A 27,046-nucleotide genomic window follows, 5' to 3' on the forward strand; every position below is an offset into this window, starting at 1 on the left:
TTCATTGGCTGGGCTATAAGGTCTGACTCTTTTAAAGTTGGTATGAATGGCTGGACTAAATTGTGCCAGACAGGTCCAATTGATTTCTGGGCTCAATTACTCAGGCCTATTCCATAAGATAGTCTTATTTACCAGACGCCAGACGGTGACCTCTCATTATATAATATAGCCCGTTCACGAAGACGTTTATGTGGAATCTAGTTCATTGGTTAATGGACTTCCATAATGATTGTTCTTGGGGCCAACCTGGTTTATGAATTCTGATGATTCAATATAAGCCTATTTCTGGTTTTTTAATCTTATGTTATGTTAATTTAATAATTTTGTTGGACTATGTATACGAAGAAAGTTAATTATTAAAATAGTATGAAGCATCCTTAGCTCTTAATGGATATATTACAAGTTTCCATGCATTTTCTATGCGTTATTCGGAGTTTAACATCTGTTTTGTTAGAATGGTTTTGATCATTTTATAAAGAATGGAAAATGATGAGTTAAAAAAAGCGAAGAAATTAAAAAGAAAGTTTGGTATGAAAGGTATGTGAGTGGGAAATAAAAAAAGAAAGGAGGAAAGATATATAGTGTGGAGGTATTTTCCACCGAGGCCCACAAATTTTGATCCAATTAATATGGAAATGGAGAGGTAAGACAGTTATTAGTTTTTCCTCAACAAAAAGGAAGAAGAAGAAGAAGAAGAAGAAGACAGTTATTAGTAGTATTTCATATTTCACATATGAGTAGATCACATTCTGTACTCTAAAGGTTTGCGCCTTTCATCAATTTTTGATCATGAATGTTATATATATATATATATATATATATATATATGTGTGTGTGTGTGGGGCATTACATAATGAATTATAACAGTGGGGGAATTCTAATCTAAAGTTTGTGGTTGATGCAATATGTTATCATATGATACACATGTTAATAGTTACAATAAAGGAGGAGGGAAATTTGAACCCAGATTCTTTTCATAAAAGAAAGCAGATAATGCCTATAAACTATAAGACTTTTGACAAATTAATAGGTTGCTATATATTTTCTCAATGATATATATGAAAGTTTATGTTTAGTTTTCATCTAAGAAACACAAGGAGAATATAGAAGACTATGGAAATCTGAAAGAGAACTTATTATTGTATTTGTCATTTTGTTGTTCTTTTTACTAAACCATCTTTATATATAGTTATGGTGAAATGCAAGACTCTCAAAACTAAGGAATCATTTTATACGTTAAATATCTTAAATGAATAGTTACAAGTTAAGAAGGAATCATGATTAAATACATGCGTCTAGCTTTCATGATAGAATAAAATAAAAGTTTGTACGATATATCTAAATAGTTATATACATAGTTTTTCATTTACTGTTTACAAGAGTGCAAGAAATTTCTTACATGTTATTATAATCCCTCTTTTCTGATATTGCTTTAAAACACATCCTCGACGATAAGCATTTGTTTCCATAACATTTTAAAAACTTTATTAATATCATTATTATGTTCATAAAAAAAATTAAAAAGTTCATCAAAATTATTATTATTATTTCGTCATCCTTCTCTAGTCTCTCCCATCCATTGTATAATTTCCATTTTTTCACTTTCCCTTCAAATAAAGACATTTTTTAAAGGATTCATCATTCACGCACACTCTCTGTGCGTTAGACAGCCAAGATTAACCCGCAACTTTGCTTTATTGTTTTTACACTCCAAGAAATTAACAGCATAAAATGCCTCATGTTCATGTATATAAATGATCAATACAATTTAATCAAACCAAGAAGATAAAACTCAAACTCAGCTGATTGAAAAAAGAATTAAACATTTAAACGAAAAGTTATAGCAAAACCAAAAAAGAAAAATAAAATATTTAATCAATATTGGCCAACTTGATTTTTTTTTTTTTTTTTTTGAGAATCTATTGGCCAAATTACAAATTTAATTTGAACTCCAAAGAAATGATTAGACATGAGTTGGTGGTGGACAATGGTCTGGACGGAATGCCAAGGGCCCTGCAGCATAGATCACAGCCTCATAATTGCTTCCATACAATTTCTTGCCTTCAAAACGAAGTGGGGAGCCATAGAGTCCATAGTTGATATTTGTAAGAAGATTGCAATCTTTTAGAGGAGATGACACAGGCTTGACATGGCACGATTGGAGTGGATGTTCCACTAGACATTGGCTCATTGTGAAGCCTTCAAGTTGTGCATAGAAGTACCCATTCCCATCAGTTTCAAACACCTTGTAGTAGCTCACTTGGTCCTTGTAGTTCTTGCAAATGACACTGATATTGGCAGCTGGGATTGGCTTGGCCTCAGACAAAGACCACGAACCAGAGTGCTCACAGTGCTGGCAGTACACCATTCCTTCAACCACCACATCGATTTTCTTCTCTGGCTCAGCTGAAGTTATGGTGGGGAGGGTTAATTGGAAAAGCACGAGTGAAGAGAAAAGAATTAAGAGCTGGGTACTTGCCATTTTCTTGAAAGGGTGATTGAATTTGAAGCTTATTAGTGCTTGGAGAGACTAATTGGGAGGAAAAGTCTTGTGGGGTTATGAGACATTGGATTTGATGGAGTAGTATTTATAGTTTTTTGGTTTCTGAAATGATTGATTGCAGGTTATACATGAAACTTGCTTTTCTGATGAACGTGGGAGCTTCTAAGCTGCATGACAAAGATTTGCTTTGCTGTAAATTGTATATATAGACGTGAAGGCCACCAGGTTTTGTTATTATTATTATTATTATTTTTTAAAGAAAAACAAATTGTACCTTTTCTCTTTTATCATGGATTAGAGAGAGGGGGCTTCAAAGTTTGTGGACCAAACCCATAATTAATAATTTCGAACTGGATATTAACTAGGCTGAAGAGTTGGGTCAATGGTCCGTTCAACTATTAAATCTCAAATTACTAAAAATAAAAAATTAAACAAATATAAAAATAACGCCCACGGGCCTACCCCCATGGCCCCATCTCTTAATCTCTTCTTATTATAAATGGGCCGGTCCATTTTGGCCATTGGGCTCTTCTTTCCCTCTTAGTAATATTAATCTTACTTAGAAAAAAATGTTTGAAATTCATAAATAAATATGCAAATGAACTAAGGCATATATTTATTACTAACTGATGATTCAATTGATTGGAGATATGGTCCGTACGGACTCTTGAAAGAATCTATAAGAAATAAAAGATGATAGTCTAGAATATAAGTGTGATTTTTGACTCAATTTTTGGACATTTATTATAGTTGGCTCATATTTGTTTCCAACCCATTGGCTTGGGGGCCTTATGAGTGTAGTGGAGTAAAATAGAACAAAGTAAAGCCTATTAGGTCGTGAACATTTATTCCCGTGGATGTAGGGATATTACCAAATAGTGGATTATTAACCACTTATTCCTGTGGATGTAGGGATATTATCAAATCAAGTAAATTCCGTGCGTTGATTTCTCTCTTCTCTATTCTTTAATCTTGCGTAATCCTTTCACAACATTACTCTCAAAGAATTCCTTACCTTCCTTCTTTATGGGTTGGTTACTAGTGTATCCTATTTTCTCCACGTGGGAGTTATTAGCCCATTAGCAATGTAATCATCGATCTTCAAGTCTGGTGCCTTCCATCGAGGATTCAAAATAGGGTGTACTTAAGCATATGCCCCTCAAGTCCCAAACAAGAAGACGGCACAGAAAGTCTAGATGTCTCTTCAGTCCTCCCTTTGTTGGCCAATATGTCTGCACATTGATAGGTTTTTATGATATGTGTGTTGAGGGACCATCCTCCACTGCCCAGTCATCACTCATCAATTCCTTTTAACCCATTATTAGAATGGATGACTTGTTTTTGTTTTGGCGTAAGAATGGGGGAACTTATGCGAATAGATCAGACATCATAGATATATTAACTAAAAATATTGACACAGAGACGTAAACATAAAGACACGTGCCTTAGGGTACAAGAAATTTGGTTGACCATGGCAATGCTTATGAAACACAGAATATTTCATTAGCTTGACTTTTAGACATGCTTTTTTGGGTGCTTTCACGGCCAAATCCACCAACAAAACAATATCAAAGTAAAAAAGATTCCCCAGCTTCCCTTTATATGAGTTATATATATACAAATTTGCATTATCCTATGATAAATACAAGGTGTATCAAACAACGGGCAACTTGTTTAGCCCCCCAACTCAACTATTATAAAATTCCCATTCATACTCTCCAAATTGAACTTTCATACTTTAGCTTGCATCAGCAGATGCAATCTCAAGCTCTGCCCACCAAAGTGGAGAAAGTCTTGGGTATGCTCCCTCAGGTGTTATTCCAGTTATGGCTCTCAATTTTGTACACACTTCTCTCATTGCTGGTCTCTTTTTAGGGTCAGGATGGACACAAGATTTTAGCACTTCACCAATTAGCTCTAGTTGCTCCTCTTGGAATGATGTCAAAGTTGGATCAACCATTTCTCTAAATGGTTGCTCTCCTCTCAAATAGTCCGATGCCCAGTCTTCAAATGAGGGATTCTCTACTGAGTAAGGGAGCTTACCGGTAACCATTTCAAACAATATCACACCAAAGCTGTAAACGTTGCAGTCTGGATCAGCTGATGGTGCATGTAAATTCTTTGACCCAGCTGATTCTATCTCGGTTACAACCATGTCATTCCAGAAACTGAATTCTGATACCTTGGCTGCATAATCCTCAGTGAGACAGATAGATGAAGAGGTCAGGTTATTGTGGGCTATAAGTGGGTTCAGCTGGTGCATATGCTCAAGGCAGTAAGCCATTCCCATTGCAATTCTCAGTCGCATTCCCCAGTCCAAGTGCTCAGCCTCTTTTACTGCAGGAACATCAAAATGAGATATCTTAAGCAATATTATACAACAAAAACAAAACACTTAGTTCCAAAATTTTAGGGTCAGCCATATGTATTCTCTGTTTGCGATAGTGACTAAATCATAAGCAATATTATAAGTGGCTGAAAGAGAAAAGGACCTAGGAATAGAGTGTGCCATCAAACTGAGCAAATAACATTCGAAGAACATAGCGCATAATCTTCCATTGCCTGATTATGTGGCAACCTCAACCATTCATCTAATGGTCAGGAATGAACAAAAAACAAATGAACACTCTGTCCCTTCTTATCATTACTTGTTTTAAAATATTCCCTTATTTTCTCTTCTGAATTGAGAGGTTGCTATATCATTGGCACAAGAAAACTACTTGTACCGAGAGCTCTTGGATATTTAAATTTATTTTTAGCAAATAATTCTGTTATGACTCAGACAGCTCATGAGGCTGAAACAAATCCTACTATCATTATTAGTTGAATTTGAAAACTGAGAATTTACTAGTAATTCAAGCACTCTACAACCACGAACTTTTTTTTATTTTATAATTGTTATTATTACTGCTAAGCTCATAAAATCTACGTTCAGTAACAAAAGAACCTTATTTAGAAGACCTAGTAATTCTTTTAAAAAACATTAACGGGAATGTGAAATCAATTGAAGGGAAAGTAATTTGCAAGTACCTGGGATAATTTCAAATATATATATATATATATATCCATGGTTTATCCTTTAAAATACCAATAATAACAAGGTATTGAGCAGGTACTTACTGTGTAAATGCTCAAAAAGTGTCCCATTTGGAGCATATTCAAAAACCATGATTCTGGTGAAAGGCTCCTCTTCCTCACAATATCCAAGGAGGTTGACAAAATTCTTGTGGTTAACTTTCGATAATGTGTCGATCTGAAACCATAACAACAGAAACAATTAAGGACACTTGGACTGCATAAAACCCAAACACGGTTCAATGCAATTTGTTTGTCAAATACCTTCTTCCTGAACTGTGTTTCTAAACTCTTTGACCAATCCTTGGCAGATGTTGCTGCAACAGAGGCCACAGCTATTTCGACTCCACTAGACAATGTCCCTTTGTAAACTGTACCAATTGGTGAAGAACCAATTACATTACTGAAATCTTCACAAGCTGTTTCAAGCTCTGATCTCTTGAGCTTTGGCACACCTGCAATGTAAATTCCCAGCCATATATCAGATGATTTCAACAATACAGGTCATATTTTGGATTCTTCTCCAAAAAAAAGGTCATATTTTGGATTGAATTGACTGATTTGTGGCCTAGGAAAATTTCATTTTCAAGGATAACTTATGCACTCACATAAGGCTACAGCTCTGAAATGAGCTGTGCATGGTCATGTTGACAATTACAGTTGATAAGGCAAATGTTAAACTATATGAAACACAGATGTCCAAATTTTCCCACTTTGTTTCTTCCTACTGAGAAGAAGAATTACCAGTTACAAATGCTTTCTGAAGCTGTCCGCTTAATCCTGTGGTCCAAGGTTTAACAGTAGCAACCTTATTGCTTTTACATAGATATACACCAATGATTAAAATTACAAGAAAGAGGGAACCCCCTATTGATCCAGCCAATATTAAAGACCAATGTCTATGTTTTTTCTGGTTTTCTGGGGAAGAAGGCACTACATCAGGTTGGGGAGAAGATGTAGAGGAATCAGTTGGAGCAGGGGCAGACATTTCTGACTTTGGCACAATTGATGGTGATGGTGATGAGGATGAGGATGGGGATGGGGATGGGGATGGGGATGGGAATGGGGATGAGGAAGTTGGTTCTACTCTTGTTGCACGGGGCTTGTCTACAGTGATTTCAGTTTCTTGTGCCAATCTCCTGTGAAATGTGTCTTCACTTTGGGAAATACTCCTAGCAAAGATAAAAGCAAGCTTCAGATGATGTAAGTATAATGGCCAATTCTGGAAACACGTATAAAGTACCTCAAAAAAGAAAAAAAGGAAAAAGGCCCAAGATTATCAAATGCATGAAATTGATGTTAAAAAGTCCTTTGGCCAGGAAGGGGTAAAGCCATATTTTCCAACATCAGTAATTGCACTTTCTGTTTTAAAATTTGTAAACAGACAGTTAGATACCCAAACATTTTACATTCAAGTTTTTTGAGTTTGGCATTTGCATACCAAGCAAGGGGTCTTTCATGGCAAGATAATCCTTTAACCACATTGGAAAGCTGATTTTCATCTGTTTGAGATTCAGAAAGCAACTGAAGTTCATGAATCTCAGGAGATAAGCTACCAAGAAGCTTGTTATTGTCCACTAGGCTGCAAAGTAGGCAGGAAAAAGATTTAGCATATGCATAGAAGGAGAACAAGAGAAAAGATGAAGCTAATGAAAACTGAACAGTATAAAACCTACAGGATTGTCAGTGAAAGATTACTGCCAAGTTCAGCTGGGAGTGGTCCGGAGAAATTATTGTATCCCAAATCTAACACCTCCAACTCTTTCAACTCACCAATTCCTTCAGGAATAATTCCAGTAAAAGAATTATTGCGCAAAACACTGCAGGGAAATGTAAAATGATAATAATACACAGAAGAACATAAAACATAAACTCATAAACAGCACAGTCTAGAAATTATTACACAAGTAGGTGATGAACATATAAATGCTTACATAGACTTTATATGGACTAGCTTTGTAAGATCAGTTGGCAGTGTTCCTCCAAGACAAAGATCTTTCAAGTTCCTGCACATCATATACATCTAACCTTTAAAATATGATTAGAGGACAAAACCAGAAAACTAACATGCTTTAAGTACCATATGTCATGACAGCATTACTATTTAATTATATGACCATTAATTAAGCCATGGTTTTGAATATTGAATGATATATTGCAGCATCCATGGTATTAATCAGGATATTTAGAGTTAAAAGTATTTAAGTTGTACAATTAAATCTTAACCGGCTTGAAATGGAGAGGATCCTGTTCTGCCATAACCATAGATTTCTAAATCACAAAGTCTCTTTAAATAAAAATTGATTGAAGAAGTTAGGGAGCCTTAGCCACATAACACCTGGGGTGGTACAATTCTTTAAGTAGATGCATTGATACTTTAGGATTGTAATACTTGAAGAACCAATATGACAAGATGAACAAAGTGAGTTCCAAAACAACTTAATTAATGGCTTAAAATTTAGATAAAAACTATGAATTTCATTAATACCCCTCCGTCTGCTTGACAAAAGTGATGCCAAGTGCCAACTATAAATTAGTTGAAGCTTTAAATTCTTTCACAACCTATGAACTACAGCAAGAAATAGAACCAAAACTTTGCAGGACAAGAGAGTTTCTACTTCCTAGCAAAGACCCTATAAAACAATGGAAGTGCTAACGTGGAGCTTTTACCACAAAAAGAAGAGTTGGAAGATGAAATTTCTCCAAACCTGCAATACTTGCTAAAACAGCTTCGATTTGCATCATATATGCTACTCTGGAAACTTTTTTTTTTTTTTTTGTTGATATTTTGATTTGAATGCATATCCTCATTCAAGCAATTGTATTTCACTTTTTCCAATATTACCACCCTCTTTTAGGTTTTTTTTTTTTTTTTTTTTAAAGAAAAAAAAGAAAAGAAAAGAAAAGAAAAAGTCAAAACTCAATTAGAAACAATACCGACCCATTCAAGGGTATAGCAAAACTAAAGCTTTCTTGATCTATGCAAAATGGAACTAATTCTGACAATAAAACAACCAATCGTACATTTCTTGTCAATTAAAGTTCCCTTATAACTAAAAAAAAAAAAAGGTTTTGAGCAACCAACAGAAGATAAAACAATAAAATTCCTTCACTCTTTTGCACAAACGAAAAAAAAGAAAAGCAAAGAAATTTACTCACAAGACCACAACTTTCCCATCTGAGCACTCAACCCCATACCAAGAACATGGATTAATCACTCCATCTTCCTCTTTCCAATTCAACAAAGCGCCAAATGGGTCATTCACTACTCTCTCCCTTAAACTCAACAGCGCCAAACCTGCACCCAAAACACTCATTCATCATTTTCCTTCACTTTTACAAGCAACAAGAAAAAAGACCCAGATCCCAGAAACTCAAAAATCTCATACCTTCATCATTGAGACACCAACTCAAACACAAATTCTGACTCAAAAAGAAGCACATCACCATGACACCAACCACATGGCCCGGTTTCCATTTCTGGTCCATTCTTATTCAAAACAAAGTATATCAAATCACGAACACCACAACTTTGATCATAAGAGTTTGATCAATCGGAGCGAAAAAAAGTTTACAACTTTTCAAAGAAACCAAAGCTTAACAATTTTAGAAGAAGAAAAAAATAAATAATAGTTTGAATATTTGAATGGATAAACATCAAAACCAAAACTATGTTCTCTTATTCTTATATTTGCTAGCTAATTTAGACCCACTTGAGTTTTGAAAACGCGTACACTGTGAAAGTGTAATCTAGTTATCAACTCTCTATTTATTTGACTAAAAGTTTTTTTTTTTTTTTAATTAAAAAAAAACACATTGAAAGAAAAGTTTACTGGTACAGGAATGACATAGGACTGAGTCTAATGACCAGAAGTTACGATAGAGCCGCCGAGCTGAAAATGACAACAACACTTTGATTGTGGGGTCAAGTTTTTTTTTGTGAACGCGTTTGGTTTGTGGGAATCTGTGGAGTGTAACAAGTGCCGCGACTGACTTTTTATAATGGCACAAACAAACACTGTCATCTTTACTTTTGTTTTGGTTGGGGGCTATAGAAGTATCAATAAATCAAAGTCTGTTTTGGAATTTTAATAAATGAAGTGGACTGAGTAAAACACTCTCATAAATTCAGGCAGTGAGCTTCCTCGAAGTAACATATAGTGGAATAGTACTCTTTTTGTTTCTCTCTCTGTGGATACTGTTCTCTTGTTTTACATTCACATGATTAATACTTCAAACACGTGGGTATACACTAAATACGTGTGAGTTATAATTTGCAGGAAATGAACATTAGTTTTTTTTTTCTTCCTTTAATTACAAAGGGAGAGAACAGAAATTTGAATTCAGTTGCGGTGTTGGAATTATTAGTGCCAACGGCAACCAGTCAATTGAGTTAGAAGATTCTAAAAAAAAATTAATATAAAACAATTGAATCCAAATTTATAGACCATCCATTTTATGATGGGACTGGAGTAGCACGACGATATTGTGGAAAAACAAAAACACAAATTTGTAATAAGGTTGGTACTTGGTAGGCTTATTCATTTTAAATATTTCAAAATATTGACCTTTTGAGATAATTGGAATTTGTTTTTTTAAAAAAGATTCATTTTGTTCCTTTAAATTACAAGTGGGGAGAACGAGATTAGTATTCAGATGGCTTGTTGGAATTATCAAGAGGTATTAATGGATCAGTTGAGTTACAAGACTCTGAAAAAATAATTAATTAATATAAAACAATTGAATCTAAATTTATAGACTGTTCATTTTATGATGGGAGTGGAGTAACACAAGGATATTGCAAAAAAAAAAAAAAAAAAAAAAAATTGTAATTACGTTTGTAGACTTATTGATTTGAAATATCTCATAGTATTGTATTTTTTTTTTAAAAGATAATGGATACAAATTTAATAATTTTTTTTCTTTTATCTTTTCATACAATTTTATTTGAATTTAGATTATCTAGAATGGTTCAACAATACAACACGTGAAACGAATTTTTCCTCATAATTTCATCAAAAAAAAAAATCCTCATAAAATTTAAAATTTTGAAATTACACTAACAATTGATAGCGGAATAAACAAACGAGAGGTGCTACGTCCACAACATTTTTACAATATTTTTACAATAAATCATAGATGGTTAGTTGTTACCGGTTCAAATTTAAACATAACACTAATATTACTTTTTTACCCTAACAATAACAACTAGTAACGACTTACCACTTATGATTTATTGTGAAAATGTTGTAAAAATGTTATGAACTTATCATTCCTTTAAGCAAAAAACTAGTAGAGGTAATGACCATCATTAACCCTTCATGAATGAGGAATTGATTGAGTTTTTGGGTAACTTTGTTATGCAGTTCTTAAAATACCATTTATCAATTTGAAATGTCTGGAACAGATTTTTTTCAGTATGTAAAAATAAAAATAAAATAACTATCATCATTTCAAAATAGATAAATAGCAAATTAAAAATTTTTATGATAGAATTGTCTTAACAACTCTTAAAGGTTCTTAATCTAACCATCCACTTCTATGGTTATTGTAATACTGTCTTTTTTTCCCAAGAGACTATGTTTATTATTTTGTGAAGATTTTTTAACACTTCTACATATTTTTGCACCAAGAAATAAAATAAAATTTTGAGTTAATTGCATTTTTTCCTTCTAAACATTCGGGTTTATCTCAATCTCTTCTTAAACTTAAAATCAAACAATATCCCTCTAGATTGAATGAATAAGAATGTGCAATCAATCAATTGCGAGGACATTGCTTGGTTTAATTGAATTTTGTTTTTTTTTTTTTTAGATAGAGATAATGGCTTAATTAGAGGGAAAGGTGTTTTTTTTGATTGAAGAGTCTTGACTAGGACTGTTGTTGATGGTTTTGACGTTTTGGATGGATGGTTATGGCATTTTACGCTGATAGAGACTCTTCATTCTGTCATGTTGATTATTAGACACAGAAGTTGTTGTTAGTGTTCCCCACAAACTTAAAAGTGGACTTCCTAGTTTTGTGTCTTACACGAGACTTGTATGGGATAGATAATGAGTAATTACGTGTGATATGGTTTACTCGTAAGATTGTATGGGCTGGTGATTTGTTCCATCCAGCTGTAACTTTAGAACTTTTTCCGTGACTGTCAAAAAAAAAAAAAAAAAAAAAAAGAACTTTTTTCCGTGATTTTTACCAGTTTTTCAGAGTAATGGATTAGTGCGTAAGTTTTTGGATGAGAAGGTATATGATATTTCCGAATTATACAGCATTCTATACCGAATTACACTTACAATATATAGGACTGAATATACTTCAATATGAAGCAGAAATATAATATACTTTACCTTTCAAATTGCCGCAATGAATATATTAGCAACTAGCCAATTACCTTTTATTTTTTGATAAGGAATATACTAGCAACTACTAAACCTTCCCTTGATGGTGAATAATTATTATTAGAGCAATGTTTCACTTAGGGGTGTCCACGGGTCGGGCCAGGTCGGATTTGTGCCTGACCTGAACCCGACCCAAATTTTTTCGAGTGGGTGAAAATCAAAACAGAAACCAACTCGTATTAATGGTCTGATCATCCGGGTCGGGTTCATTGGGTTTCGGGTTGGTGTCCATCGGTTTCAAGTTTCGTCGTCAATGCTAATATTTGGTCGGATCCATCGAATCTGGACTAGATCTTGACGATATCTCGTCGAATCTGGTGGATTTCAATTAGCTCTTCGTTAGAAAATCAAAAATATTGCCAAATCTGGTGAATTGCAGTGGATTTCAAGTAGCTCTTTGTCGGAAAACCTTTGGATCTCACCGTATTTTGTTGATTTTATGGTTGGGTAGGGTGGCTCGAGTTTTTGGGGAGGAAACCTGCCAGTCGACCTAAAGGGATCGGGTTTTGTGGGTGGCGACCCATCGCCAACCGTCGGATTGGTTGGTTCGGGTGGTGGCAATTCGGTTTCAAGCGGGTCCGGCGGGTTGAGTGGGTGACCGAATTCTATGGACACCCCTACTTTCACTTTCGATAATAGGTTTATTAATTAAATTTAAAATTCACCGTTTGTATAAAAGGAGAAAATATTATTTCTGAAGTATCGAATAATTTTCTAAATGAAATTTATCACATTAATTGACTAAAGAACAAGTCTTTTCTTCTAACTTAATTTTTTTAGTTTCAAATTCTGTTATATATTCGTGGTATGAATAGGAAAGTATTTAATCTATGATGAACCATTGTCTTATTTGTCAATTTAGGAGTTAAGGATAAAAATGTCACCACCACAATACTTAGTCTTTGGCTAGAGAAATAAAAATAAAGAGTAAAAAGAAGACCAAGTAATTTTTATTTCAGGTCACTCATAAAGCAAACAAAGCTAGGCATTGATAGTCAACAATATAACGTATTGTAATGGCAATGTTTGTAAAAGTATACGATGCCAATAAGATAGATTGTCTATTTCTAATTGAACTATTTAATTCTTTTTATTATTATTATAGAATTTCAGTTAATGACGTACACTTCTGATTAATGTGTTTTTTATCATCAAAACAAAACACTAATCGATTTTTGATATAAACAGAAATTAAATCTCGAATTTTTATTCAACCATAAAAAACTTTACTAGTTGAGCTAGTTGAAACTCACTTAAACTATTTAATCTTTACCTCACAAAATCAGGATATTCTAACCTCTATAGATTAAAGGAATCCCCTGCAAAAGGTCAAGGGCACTCCAATGACGGCCATTAATATTATTCATCATCACAAAATTAAATTGTTTCATAAGGCTTATGGGCGTCGACCTTGGAATAATCTAATATTTTTGGGGAATTATTCTAATCATCTTGAATTGATTGCAGAATTGTTTTGTGAGAAATGTTATCGACCTAATCATCTTGTTAGGCCACGTTGTTCTTGCCTATTCCGCACTGTAGGAGAGGGAGGTTACCTGCTCTGGTTTCTAGTCATTTAGAACTTATAAATAAATATATATAAATATAAATAAATATATAAATATATATATATATATATATATATATATAATTGGGTGCCTTGTAATGACGTTGTTTGCTCTATTTTTTAGTGACATGTTTTGTTTTGTTTTTTTTTTTTTTTTTTTTTTTTTTGATAAATAATGGTATTTAGACTTTTTTCGAGTATCTGATTATTCTTTTGGATGTGTGCAGTCATCCCATCTCACACACATCGAGTTATTACATAGAGAAATCCTATAAGGGTGGTCCTAAGATAGTTATGTTGTTTGTTCTGTGTTTTATAGTAATAGCCAGAGTTCGAATCTCTCTCATCTATTATTGAAATTATCAAAATTAAAAAATATTATAAAAATATAGCGAACATAAAGTTAAAAAAGAAAATAAATAAATAAAAAGTCAATATTCGAGACTTTTTTTTTTTTGACAATTCAAGATATGACAAAGTTACATCTAATATAACTTTTTATTAATATTACACCATTCAATAATTTTTTAATGAATTAATAAATTCAAAATGCTTTTGTTATGCACACATTTTTATTGTCCTTGAAAAATATATCAAAATTCACGTTAATATGATATTATTTATTATTCAATTTTTGTGTAATTTTAAATTAAATTGATATTTAATCATCTTAATATTTTATAAATGTAAAAATTATAAAAATGTAATGTAATTATGAAAATTATAAAAACATAATGTAATATAATGGTGTATTCACTGTGTTTTCTTTTCCTTATTTCTCTATCTACTTATTTAGTTATTTATTTCAAATATTTTTCTATTCTCATATCAAGCATATTGAACGCCATGTGTATCAATAGTAGCATACCTTACAAGTTATAATTTCTGCAAGTTCATGGCACATGTCGATAGCTTTGTATGAACAAACGAACTTTCCTTTTAAGGTGAGAAATGATATGTCTACAACATTTTTACAACATATCCTAAGTCGTAGGTTGTTACTAGTTGTTATTGTTAAGGCAAAAAAGTAATTTTAGTGTTAGTTTCAAATTTGAACCAATAACAACTAACCACCTATAATTTGTTGTAAAAATGTTGTAGACGTAATATTTCTCTTTTAAGGTGGACTTCATTTTCACGCCACTTGCTTAATAAGGCCCCAATATATCAAATTACAATGTGAAATACACAATAAAATTTGGATTTTTTTTTTGAAAATTTCTAGATATTAGTAAATTGTGATTAATACAATACCATTTTGATTAGAGTGAATCATAACCTGACAAATATTGTGAATTTTGTCATGTAATCTAGAATTTACTAATATTCAAACATTTGACCTACAATGTATTTTAATAAGGTTGGAAATTTTTAAGTGTACCAGCTATGATTCAATACTTTATATGTTTATGCAATTCTTTATATAGTATATAGTAATAGTGCCCCTGTTCGTGTTGACTATTCTATAAGTATTTTTGGGCAATTATAAAAAAAAAAAAAAAAAAATGGATACAACATTTTCAGAAGCAACTTTGAAAACTTCGAGTACCCAACAAAATTAAGTGTATGTTTGGATACCAATGAAAAATTAAAATTATTTTACTATTTAGATTATTTTTGATACTATTCATGAGCCCCACTGCACTTTTTGATATTATTCATGACTCTGTTATATTATTTCAACTAACTTTTACTTTTATCTACAATACTTTCAGCAATAAGTTTTCAATTTCAGCATATTAAGCGGCATCCAAACAGACCCTAAGTTGTTTCTATGAAAGGCATGGAATGAAAATAATTTCTAGCCTAACTTGTTATCATTGTGGTTTGTGGGGGAGGAGCAAGAAAATGGCACCCATGCTCTATGGTCTTGCCCAATAGCTGGTCAAACTCGGCGTAGAAACTACTTGTGTGAAGCCTGCTTAAATTTCCATCCAAAAAAAAAAAAAAAAAAGCCTGCTTAAACCTAACCAACCTTCCCTTCTTTGATGGTATTGAAAATATATATATATATATATATATATATGTACTATCAGTTGGGTAAAACCTGCATGAGTTTGGAAAGCAGCAAAATTTCTTGGCGATTTTTTTTTGGCTCATGTTGTACATAAATAATAGTCAAGACAAAATTTGGCAACAAATTTGGTTATAACCTAACTAATTAAGGCTATAATTTCAATTAATATCTTTTTACTAAAAGTGAATTTTGACAAATCCACCATTAGATTACATTTTTTTTTTCTTATATTCTTAATGCTTGCAAATTTATAGAAGATCAAAAATAAAAAATTATGTCATCAATCTATTGTTTAAATTTTAAGTTTTTGTAGTTTAAAATTAAGCATAAAATTTAAGTTTATGGATCGAAAAATAAATAACATCCAATTGGTACAAAAAGTGATATGTATGTTAAGAACAGAAAGAACATACAATCAAACGGTTTGATTTCAAAATATGTAGTCATGTTAATTTTTGTAGTAAGAGTTGTAACCTTAGATTACAATCAAGTTTGATACCAAACTTTATTCATAATATTATACTTTCCGATAGGAAAAATTTTAGCTCCAAACCGGTTTAAAATTATCTTTTTCCAATCCATTATGTGACATTTAAAGAGATCATACATGTGTAAATTAGTCACATAATTTTTTTAACATAAATAATATATATCTGTGGGGCCAGAGAACTTGTGACCCAGGCCCACTCTACATTAGGGCCCAGGGCCCAAGCCGAGGAGAGCCATTGCCGAGGACGACCTTATGCTCGGCACCTCACGAGATGCCTGAAGAAAGGGGCAAACTGAATGTAGGGGCAGGGCAAGGGAAAAAACTGCCAACATCATAATACAAAACCCTGTATCTGACAAGTCCATACTCTAAACCATACCCTTTAACTTTCCCAACGACCCCAAACCACTCTAGGTATGGGTTGACAGGACAGGTCTGCACCCCAGAAAAGTGAAGCTTACATGTGGACTCTAAAGGGGGAAGCAAACACTAGTATAAAAGGAAAAACCCCCCCAGTAAAAGAGAGGACTCCTCCCCCCCCCCCCCCCCAAGAGAAAGGGAGAAAGGGAAGGATATAAGGCTGCTTGGACAGCGTCCGAGGACTTAAGTCCTATAACCCGTACTAATGGAGGGCATAGCTAGTCAAGCCAAGCCCGCCCATATAAGAACTTCCATAAACGCCACGACTAAACCAACCACCTGTGCCCAAGGTCATGCCTTTCAAGCCCACTCTCTACAAATCATATTGTTGGGGCCCTCTGCATACGAGCCCAACGTCATTCCTGGACCGTTAAATAAATCGTGTCCCTACAATTGGCGCCGTTTGTGGGAAAGGGCTTGCGCGTTGGCTCAGGCGGCGGCGGAGTTGAGCCTTTGTCAAGTAAGGGTCTGCGAGGGTGCCTTCATATTCCAGCGACATGTTGTTGTTGTTCCAACATAAGTTCCCACTAGGAGCTATGCCGGGCAGTGCCAAGGGCACGGGCAATTCTAGGGGCTTCCAACATCAAGCTAACCCCTCCCCACCTCGGTCAAGAGGCTAACCTTTGGAAATTAAATCAATAAATAAGGAAAAAATACAAGTTTTGGACAGAACCAAGGCCTTGTATGGTTTTCGGACTCAAGCCTCTGAGGAAACCAACTACTTGGAAGAAAAACTACAAGTTTTGGACAAAACCAAGGCCTTGTATGGTCCCTCGGACTCAAGCCTCTGGGGAAACCAACTACTTGGAAGAAAAACTACAAGTTTTTGACAGAACCAAGGCCTTGTATGGTCCTCGGACTCAAGCCTCTGGGGAAACCAACTACTTGGAAGAGAACTACAAGTTTTGGACAGAATCAAGGCCTTGTATGATCCTCGGACTCAAGCCTCTGGGGAAACCAACTACTTGGAAGAGAACTACAAGTTTTGGACAGAACCAAGGCCTTGTATGGTCCTTGGACTCAAGCCTCTAGGAAAACCAACTACTTGGAAGAAAAACTACAAGTTTTGGACAGAACCAAGGCCTTATATGGTCCTCGGACTCAAGCCTCTGGGGAAACCAACTACTTGGAAGAGAACTACAAGTTTTGGACAGAACCAAGGCCTTGTATGATCCTCGGACTCAAGCATCTGGGGAAACCAACTACTTGGAAGAGAACTACAAGTTTTGGACAGAACCAAGGCCTTGTATGATCCTCGGACTCAAGCATCTGGGGAAACCAACTACTTGGAAGAAAAACTACAAGTTTTGGACAAAACCAAGGCCTTGTATGGTCCTCGGACTCAAGCCTCTGGGGAAACCAACTACTTGGAAGAGAACTACAAGTTTTGGACAGAACCAAGGCCTTGTATGGTCCTCGGACTCAAGCCTCTAGGGAAACCAATTACTTGGAAGAGAACTACAAGTTTTGGACAGAACCAAGACCTTGTATGGTCCTCGGACTTAAGCCTCTGGGGAAACCAACTACTTGGAAGAGAACTACAAGTTTTGGACAGAATCAAGGCCTTGTATGGTCCTTGGACTCAAGCCTCTAGGAAAACTAACTACTTGGAAGAAAAACTACAAGTTTTGGACAAAACCAAGGCCTTGTATGGTCCTCGGACTCAAGCCTCTGGGGAAACCAACTACTTGGAAGAGAATTACAAGTTTTGGACAGAACCAAGGCCTTGTATGATCCTCGGACTCAAGCCTCTGGGGAAACCAACTACTTGGAAGAGAACTACAAGTTTTGGACAGAACCAATGCCTTGTATGGTCCTCGGACTCAAGCATCTGGGGAAACCAACTACTTGGAAGAGAACTACAAGTTTTGGACAGAACCAAGGCCTTGTATGGTCCTCGGACTCAAGCCTCTGGGAAACCAACTACTTGGAAGAGAACTACAAGTTTTGGACAGAACCAATGCCTTGTATGGTCCTCGGACTCAAGCCTCTAGGGAAACCAACTACTTGGAAGAGAACTACAAGTTTTGGACAGAACCAAGGCCTTGTATGGTCCTCGGACTCAAGCCTCTGAGGAAACCAACTACTTGGAAGAAAAACTACAAGTTTTGGACAGAACCAAGGCCTTGTATGGTCCTCGGTCTCAAGCCTCTGGGGAAACCAACTACTTGGAAGAGAACTACAAGTTTTGGACAGAACCAAGGCCTTGTATGGTCCTCGGACTCAAGCCTCTGGGGAAACCAACTACTTGGAAGAGAACTACAAGTTTTGGACAGAACCAAGGTCTTGTATGGTCCTCGGACTCAAGCCTCTGGGGAAACCAACTACTTGGAAGAAAAACTACAAGTTTTGGACAGAACTAAGGCCTTGTATGGTCTTCGGACTCAAGCCTCTGGGGAAACCAACTACTTGGAAGAAAAACTACAAGTTTTGGACAGAACCAGACCCAAGCCTCTGGGGAAACCAACTACTTGGAAGAGAACTACAAGTTTTGGACAGAACCAAGGCCTTGTATGGTCCTCGGACCCAAGCCTCTGGGGAAACCAACTACAAGTTTTGGACAGAACCAACTCTGGGGAAACCAACTACTTAGAAGAGACAATATGGGGTTTGGACACAACCTGGACGTTAGAATCTACCCCGAGAAAGAATTCCCCATTTGATAGTTGGGCTAGTCCCAGGAATGCATGGATTCCCCAGCCTACCCTCGGATTCTCGGTACCAAGGGAATTGGTGCAACTGCAATATAGGGTCATACGTTGTCAAAACACAGTTAAAGTCCCTCGCTGCTCGGCTACCCTTTCGGATGAAATATTTAGTATTTATCGTTCTCGGATGGTCGCCACGCATGCATTACGGGGCATTAAGCCGTTATTTCAATTGGTAAGGTTCTGTTTCAAGGTTTCCTGCTTTAAGCATCACTAAAGGAAGGTACATACATAGCGCACCTGTTTACAAAGTAGTTGCTGTCGAAAGGAAAAGTATTTAGAAAGAAATAAATTCATCTTTTATTAAGACAAAGAAATAGTACAGCGTACAATGAAAAGTTGGAATAAACTTATACTAAAGCTAACTACATAAGCGAAAAGAAAGATACAAGAGAATAAAGAGAAAGCCGAGGAAGAAGTGCAGAGGAGAGGTTGGCTGCTGTTTCAAGACGTGGTTCAAGGAAAACCATTCCTCAACACTTTTACATGCCTATAACTCAGACAGCCAAAGAGCCCAACTCGGGGCCTGCACCGTTGAAGAAAAGGCGTAGAGAGCCCGACTTCGGGCTAGCGCAGCTAAAAAAAAGGTGCAGGGAACCCAACTTGAGGCCAGCACCGTTGAAGAAAAGGTGCAGGCAGCCGGAAGTTGATGGGCCTCCACGTAACCACGCCTGCGATATAGCAGACGGCGCTGATGGTGGAAAACTTTACTTCTGATGCACCAAGAATCTGGTGCGACCAGTACCTACTTTGGATTTTGACTAAAAGAAGGAGAAATACCATTTCCCCCTTTGTCAAAACGGAAGATTTTCTTGAATCTGTGCCTCCCTTGCCCAGACCACGCTACCTTGAGTCTTGGAAGGACCCGGCGCCTCTGTGGCAGATGGAATTCCTTTACCCTTGTCCGTGTCTCAAACATATTGCACAAAGGGCGAATAGCACTGAATATGAAACTGTGATTATAGCTGAAGGATTGTGATTTAGAAGAGAATCGGAAGGTTTGTATGTAAGGAAAACAACCTCCCATCCTACTTATATAAAAGATAAGGTGGTGGCATTCAATTCGTGTAACTTTCCAAGGAATGCTACGGACAAGGCAGAGTTGGCTCAATTTCCAACGCCATTCACAACCGTAGGATCTGAAGATCCTCGTGAAAACGCGCCTCGAGTATTGAAGCGTCAAAGGACTTCACGTGATTGGGTAAAGGAACGCCTCTCAATTTGGCACGTCCTCCATGTAAATGGAAAAACACAAATATTAGTAGAGTACGGAATCTGAGCAAGCTATGATGTAAGCCCAACATTACCAAAACCCTCCTCCCCAACTAAAAGTCGGGCAGCAGGATTTTGAGGGGCTATTGTGGGGCCAGAGAACTCGTGACCCAGGTCCACTCTACATTAGGGCCCAGGGCCCAAGCCGAGGAGAGCCATTGCCGAGGACGACCTTATGCTCGGCACCTCACGAGATGCCTGAAGAAAGAGGCAAACTGAATGTAGGGGCAGGGCAAGGGAAAAAGCTGCCAACATCATAATACAAAACCCTGTATCTGACAAGTCCATATTCTAAACCATACCCTTTAACTTTCCCAACGACCCCAACCCACTCTAGGTATGGGTTGACAGGACAGGTCTGCACCCCAGAAAAGTGAAGCTTACACGTGGACTCTAAAGGGGGAAGCAAACACTAGTATAAAAGGAAAAACCCTCCAGTAAAAGAGAGGACTCCTCCTCCCCCCCCCCCCCCCCCCCCAAGAGAAAGGGAGAAAGGGAAGGATATAAGGCTGCTTGGACAGCGTCCGATGACTTAAGTCCTATAACCCGTACTAATGGAGGGCTTAGCTAGTCAAGCCAAGCCCGCCCATATAAGAACTTCCATAAACGCCACGACTAAACCGACCACCTGTGCCCAAGGTCATGCCTTTCAAGCCCACTCTCTACAAATCATATTGTTGGGGCCCTTTGCATACGAGCCCAACGTCATTCTTGGGCCGTTAAATAAATCATGTCCCTACAATATCAATCATCAATATATATATATATATATATATATATATATATAAAAGTAAAGACCTTATGTAGAAAAGCACGAGATTTTGCTAAAGGTCACATTGAATGACATCTTTCTCATTTAGATTTTCACATCATCTAAATTTAGCATTTATGTCAAACTATTAGGTAATGACAAATGCATTTATTTCAATGTATTAATAAAATTCAAGGAATTTGTATACATTTATAACTTTACATACTTTGAATTGATACGGATGGAAATAAAAAGTCATGAGAAATGTAAGAATAAAATTTAAAGAATTTGTATACATTTATAATTTTACATGCTTTGAATTGATACGGATGGATTTAAAAAGTCATGGGAAATGTAGGAATAAAAAAAAAAACTTTCAATTTTCTGCATAAGACTAGTTTCAATCCAAAATTGTAAGAGTCAAATTCAATAAATTGGGCAAATATTATTTGTCTCCACATTTGTCCAATATAAATCCCAATTTCTATTGGACTCAAAAATTAAATTTCCATAATTTTCTCACAATATCTTTGTTTTTCTTTCTGAGAGGTATGTTAATTTTCAAAATATTATGTTCATCTTAAATATTTTTTTTAGATTTTATTTATACGATTTTACTTATGTAGCATTGTAATTTATTTAGAATTATTTTTTCATATTATTTGCCAATTTATATTTTTGGTTTTCTTTATAATGCGTATACTTGGTAAGGATCCATTTTTGGCTACTTTTAGTTCAATTAAAATTTGGAGGTTAAATTGTGATATTATTGCATCACTATGACATTATTTTTTTCTATTGTTGTATCATTAAATTCTAGAATTTTTTTATAGCTAATTGATATATAAAACATAAATAATACAAGAAAGACACCTAAGAACCAATAAGTTTGTAGGTGACAATTTCACTATGATCTGGTGACATTTCTTGGTTGTGTGAATATGAGGATTTTTTCCCCAATGTATTTAGTTTGAAATTAGTTTTAGTGGAAAACCTCATAAATTAAGTGTGACTAATAATAATAGTATTCATTAAATCAATGGGTTATAAATAATTTCTTACAAAATTTATCAAAATGCACCGCGCATCGCGCAGGATATTAGCTAGTTGTCTTATAAATTGTCATGCAGTAGGTTATGAGATATTTCTCCAAAGTCTAAATTTGTTTTGAGCTAATTTTTGCCATTTTTTGTTTCAATAATAAATTATGTCGATTTTACTCCCAAAAAAATAAAAATAAATAATAATAATAATAATAATAATAGTAGTACTGCTGCTCAGGTAACAGGCTCGCGCAATTCAGCCCGGACATGCAAGTGGACTTGGAAATAAATTTCAATGATGTAAATAAATACCAAAACACAATTTCTATGACAAGGGTGTCCACCAAAACTTGATTAGTCACCTTGTCAGTCTAATGTTATTCTTTCATGGTCATTTTGATCTTCATCTTCAGTATTCACGAGCGGGACCTGTAACCACTACCCATTGTTGTGCCCACCTAATTACCTTGTGAGCCCCATTGATTTTGATTTCTGAGTCTCTTTTACAAGGTCATTATCATCACCAACTTCACGTGAGGACCTTCTATTCACTTGTGTTTACATGATTTCATTTTTTTAAATTTAATTTTCTACATTCTTCTAATAATTTTGTGCTCGTGAATCATAATATTCCAATTTTTTTCCCACCCATTGGGCTTAGTCAACCTACTTAATAACAAGAAGCAGCAAAAAATTTCACAAAATCTTATGTGTCATCATGCCATTGAACCCATGATTTGAGTTTGAATTCAGATTTTGATGGGCCCATAACATGTACTAGGTGGCAAGAAACATCATATTTTGTGAAATTTTGTATAAAATTATATATATATATATATATATATATATAAATTTTGTAGCTTCCTAGACTCTAGAATAACAAAAAAAGTGGGTGAGGTGTGATTTAAAGACTTTTGGTGCTTACGTTAGCATAGTTGAAACTTAGGAAAGCATGTTATCCTGCAAAACCACCAAACAAATCAATATATATATATATATATATATATATATATATAGTCCACATATAGGTGGAGGGTGCGGCTTATTTTATTTTTACTTATAGAACTTGTTTCTGAATTTAATTATATTTTAGATTCATCTTGATACCTATCTAATGCATGAATAATTCAAGTGTGCAAACCTACCATACCTCTCCGTTACCAAATCAATGACCAAAGTTCTCTTTTAACTTGTACATGATTGTCCTTGTGCTGTACACACATACATAAGGCGACGAGGTTCTGAATCAGGAAAAAACGTCCCGGGGCCATAGTTCTCAGAACCGGACCGGACCAGGAGGTCGGACCGTGAAAACCGGGAACCGGGATGAAAACCGGTTTTTTAAGCATAAAGAACCGGATTTTTTGTTAATTCCGTGAACCGCTAAAACCGGGGTTGGACCGTACAAACCGGTGAGAACCGTGCGGTCCAACCCCTTAGCAATTTTTTTTTTTACAATTTTATTTTACTTAATTAAATTATCCATCTCTTACAAGGAATAAAAAAAATTATAATTAAAATCCTTCAAAAATATTCAACTTTACTTCAAAAATTAATCATAAATTTTAATGTTTTCATGGTTATTATTTTATTTTATTAACTTTCTTATTTAATTATTAAATATATGTTTGAAAATTATTAAATTTCCCTCACATATATAGATATATTGTCAATTTTGCTAGTTTTATAAATTTAATATCTATATTTAGGCTTTAATTAATTATTTAATTAATTATGACGTCATCACGGTTCGACCCCGGTTCGACCTCGGTTCGACCTTAAAAACCTTGAACCTCTTCCTTTGACGGTTCAATGAACGGTCCGGGTCTGAAAACCTTGCCCGGGGCATGATTTATAGGATTTGCCAAACTAATCTCTGTATACTATATAGGACTCCTTCAAGCAACCATTTGGCTAGCAATGAAAAACAAAGGCAGTGACCCCAAAAAAAAAAAAAAAAAAATCTAGCTACTTGCATAATATTGGGACCTAGAAGTCCTAAACCACTGTTTTTCCAATCCAAGTCTTCTTCTCAATAATTTTTCCTTTCCCTTTCACGAAAGACTCTTCTTGTGGTGCAAAATTGCACATCTTATCTTTAACTTATCTTAATGCAAAAAAATCAAACCACACCCGTCACAAAAAGAAAAATCTCCTAGCTTGTCTCATGAAAGAGAATACTTAGGGTCTGTTTGGATTGAGTTTATTGTTGCTGAAACTGAAAACTGAAAACTGAAAACATTGTAGCAAAATAATTTTTAAATGTGTAAATAGTGTCGTGGGACCCATGAACAGTATATGAACAGTGCATGAATAGTGTTTTTTGTCCCCTGCATAGTAATTTTACTGTTCACTGCAGAGCAAAAAAAAAAAAAAAAAAAAAGGCATGAAAACGCAGGGCTGAAACGCAACTTTCAGCCCTGCCCAAACGCTCACTCAATAACATTTCATTGGAAGAAGAGAAAGAAATGAAAATGAATAAAATAAAGATGATATTTGTCACTATTCCCTTGTTTGGGAGTTTAGTAGAAAGAAATGCTTATTTTATCCCATTCCCTCATAAGTATTCTTCTCATTTAAAAAATAAAAATTCTTCTCAAGAATATTTTTTTTAAAGAAATATTATTCAACTTCTACTTTAAAAAAGATAAATAGAAGTTGAATATCTTCTCAAAAGGAATAAAAAAGAAGAAGTTAAATATTATATTATAGTAGTAAAATTACATATTTCTTTTATAAACTCCCTAACACACTACAAAAGATATACCATGTTGATGTTTTCTAAAAAAGAGTTTTTGAAAAGCACTTCTACTAAGGTATTTACACACTATTTTATCGAAAAGGAAAAGAATATTGTTCCAAAGAAAAATTCCAAGCCGGCCTCAAAACTCTTTGAAGATTTCAATCCAATCTAAAATATTAGTACTTGCATTCATTGAATTGAAAAAAAAAATAACAAAAAAAAATCTCCCTTTAAGGAATATATTAATTTTAGACTCATCTATATTCTAAAACTAAAATGAACTATATAGTTAGAATGTTCATTTTGGTATTACATCATTTCTATGTTACAGTAAAAAGTAATTAACAAAAAATTAAATAAGTTGATGTTAAATTTACTCAAAATATCTCCCAAATAGAAGGATGCTTTCCATATTATAAATGAACGTTATGTGCATTTCGTAAAGAAGATGAATGTTCTGTTTGTTTCGACGTAAAATATTTTCCTATTTTATCATATTTGTTTTGCAGTAAAATATTTGGTCAAATGTAAAATATTTTCACTAGCCTATAGGTTATATGGTTATTGGCCTAACAGTTTCTTGTAATTGATATAGAAGTCTAGATTTATTGTCACCTTAAATAATAACCTCCCTAAATCTTACAGACTCTTTTGTGTGTGTTTTAATAAATATTACTATTTACTAAAAAAAAATAAAGATGTTTATCCCACATTGGCTGTGTGTGTCTAGTGTCTGTTGTTTATAACCTCAGTCTACAACTACAAAGGTTATGCTCTTTTGTAGTTGTATTTTGGTTATATAGTGTATTATAAACCTGGTTTAAAACACCAATATTACTATTTTCGTGTGTGTTCTAATAAGTATTACTTTTTACTCAAAAGAATAGAGATGTTTATCCCATATTGGTTGTGTATGTCTAGTGTCCGTTGTTTATAATTCCAGTCTACAACTACAAATGTTAGACTTTTTTGTAGTTATATTCTGGTTATGTAATGTATTATAAATCCAGTTTAAAACATTAATATTACTATTTTCATGTGTGTTTTAATAAGTATTACTGTTTATTCAAAAAAAAAAAAAAAAAAAAAAAAAAACCTTACAGGCTCTTACATGCAAGGAATTAATCACTCTTTGAAGATTTCTTTGCCTGGATCAAATTTATAAAGATCCCATGTGAACTCGTCCAAATATCATGGGACATGTGCCGCAGTCAAACACTACGTTTTTATAGCCCCCTGCTACTCGAAGGTGTTGCGGGCGGTGATAATAAGACCATTTCCGGTGAAAAGGGGTTTCTTACCACTTTTTCTTGCAAAGACTAGTCTTTCCTCAATGACTAAAGTGGGAAAAAAAATTGATACAAAGCCTTTTTCTATAAAATGAAAAACATAGTACATAGATGTTTCACATCTGTACACGTATCATTCTAATTTAACTAACAAAATTAGAATTGGACTTCACCAATTCAAACTTAATTTGGGAGATGTTAAATTTTTTTCTTTTTTTCTTTTTTACAAGTAAGTCATCAATATTATACAAGTCTAAGACACTAAAATTTACTAATACCGTTTACCATGTTTGAAAGATTCATGAAATTTATCAATGAAAGATTCATGAAATAGTTAAATCCAATATTGTCCTCTTAGTGTATCTATTACCAAATTCACATGGCCGGCTTCAAAACACATGCAATGCTAGCTAGCTTAGCAAAAGCAATAGACATTTTTATATTTTGAAATGCTTACCGTGATTACTCAGCTTCCAAATATTTATAATTTAGGAAACTCCAGTTCTATACTTCTATGAAGTACAAGTGTAGCTCTGCACAAGAATTACCACAAACCAAAGTACACAATTTCTTTTTCAGTAAAATGGATTGCATTAACTAATAACTATATCATCATATATATAATTTGGTTGGCTTCAATTTTTCTTGTAATGTTGTTCAGGGAAAATGTCACTTATATATGCTCGTATGAACTAAGATATGAGATATCCGGGCATTGTCAAATAATATGTATATATCACTATATATATCACTTTACAATCATAATGAAT

The 27,046-nt window shown here is 34.6% G+C and overlaps 2 protein-coding genes across 2 annotated transcripts; both read right to left on the reverse strand.

The window, feature by feature from the left end:
- Window positions 1-1,803: 1,803 nt before the first annotated feature.
- Window positions 1,804-2,661, reverse strand: LOC126694230 (non-classical arabinogalactan protein 30-like). The gene has a single exon (XM_050390315.1). The coding sequence runs from the start codon at window positions 2,480-2,482 to the stop codon at window positions 1,964-1,966; it is 519 nt and encodes a 172-aa protein (XP_050246272.1). The 5' UTR covers window positions 2,483-2,661; the 3' UTR covers window positions 1,804-1,963.
- Window positions 2,662-4,071: 1,410 nt separating this feature from the next.
- LOC126697767 (inactive receptor-like serine/threonine-protein kinase At2g40270) lies at window positions 4,072-9,324 on the reverse strand. Its single transcript, XM_050394861.1, has 9 exons — window positions 8,968-9,324; window positions 8,738-8,876; window positions 7,513-7,584; window positions 7,255-7,398; window positions 7,020-7,160; window positions 6,323-6,750; window positions 5,843-6,033; window positions 5,624-5,756; window positions 4,072-4,840 (listed from the first exon to the last, which is right to left on the reverse strand). Exons 1-9 carry the CDS (start codon window positions 9,065-9,067, stop codon window positions 4,242-4,244), a joined length of 1,947 nt encoding a protein of 648 aa, XP_050250818.1. The 5' UTR covers window positions 9,068-9,324; the 3' UTR covers window positions 4,072-4,241.
- Window positions 9,325-27,046: the final 17,722 nt, after the last annotated feature.

Source organism: Quercus robur, chromosome 8, assembly GCF_932294415.1.
Source record: "Quercus robur chromosome 8, dhQueRobu3.1, whole genome shotgun sequence".
In the NCBI taxonomy this organism is placed as follows: Eukaryota; Viridiplantae; Streptophyta; class Magnoliopsida; order Fagales; family Fagaceae; genus Quercus; species Quercus robur.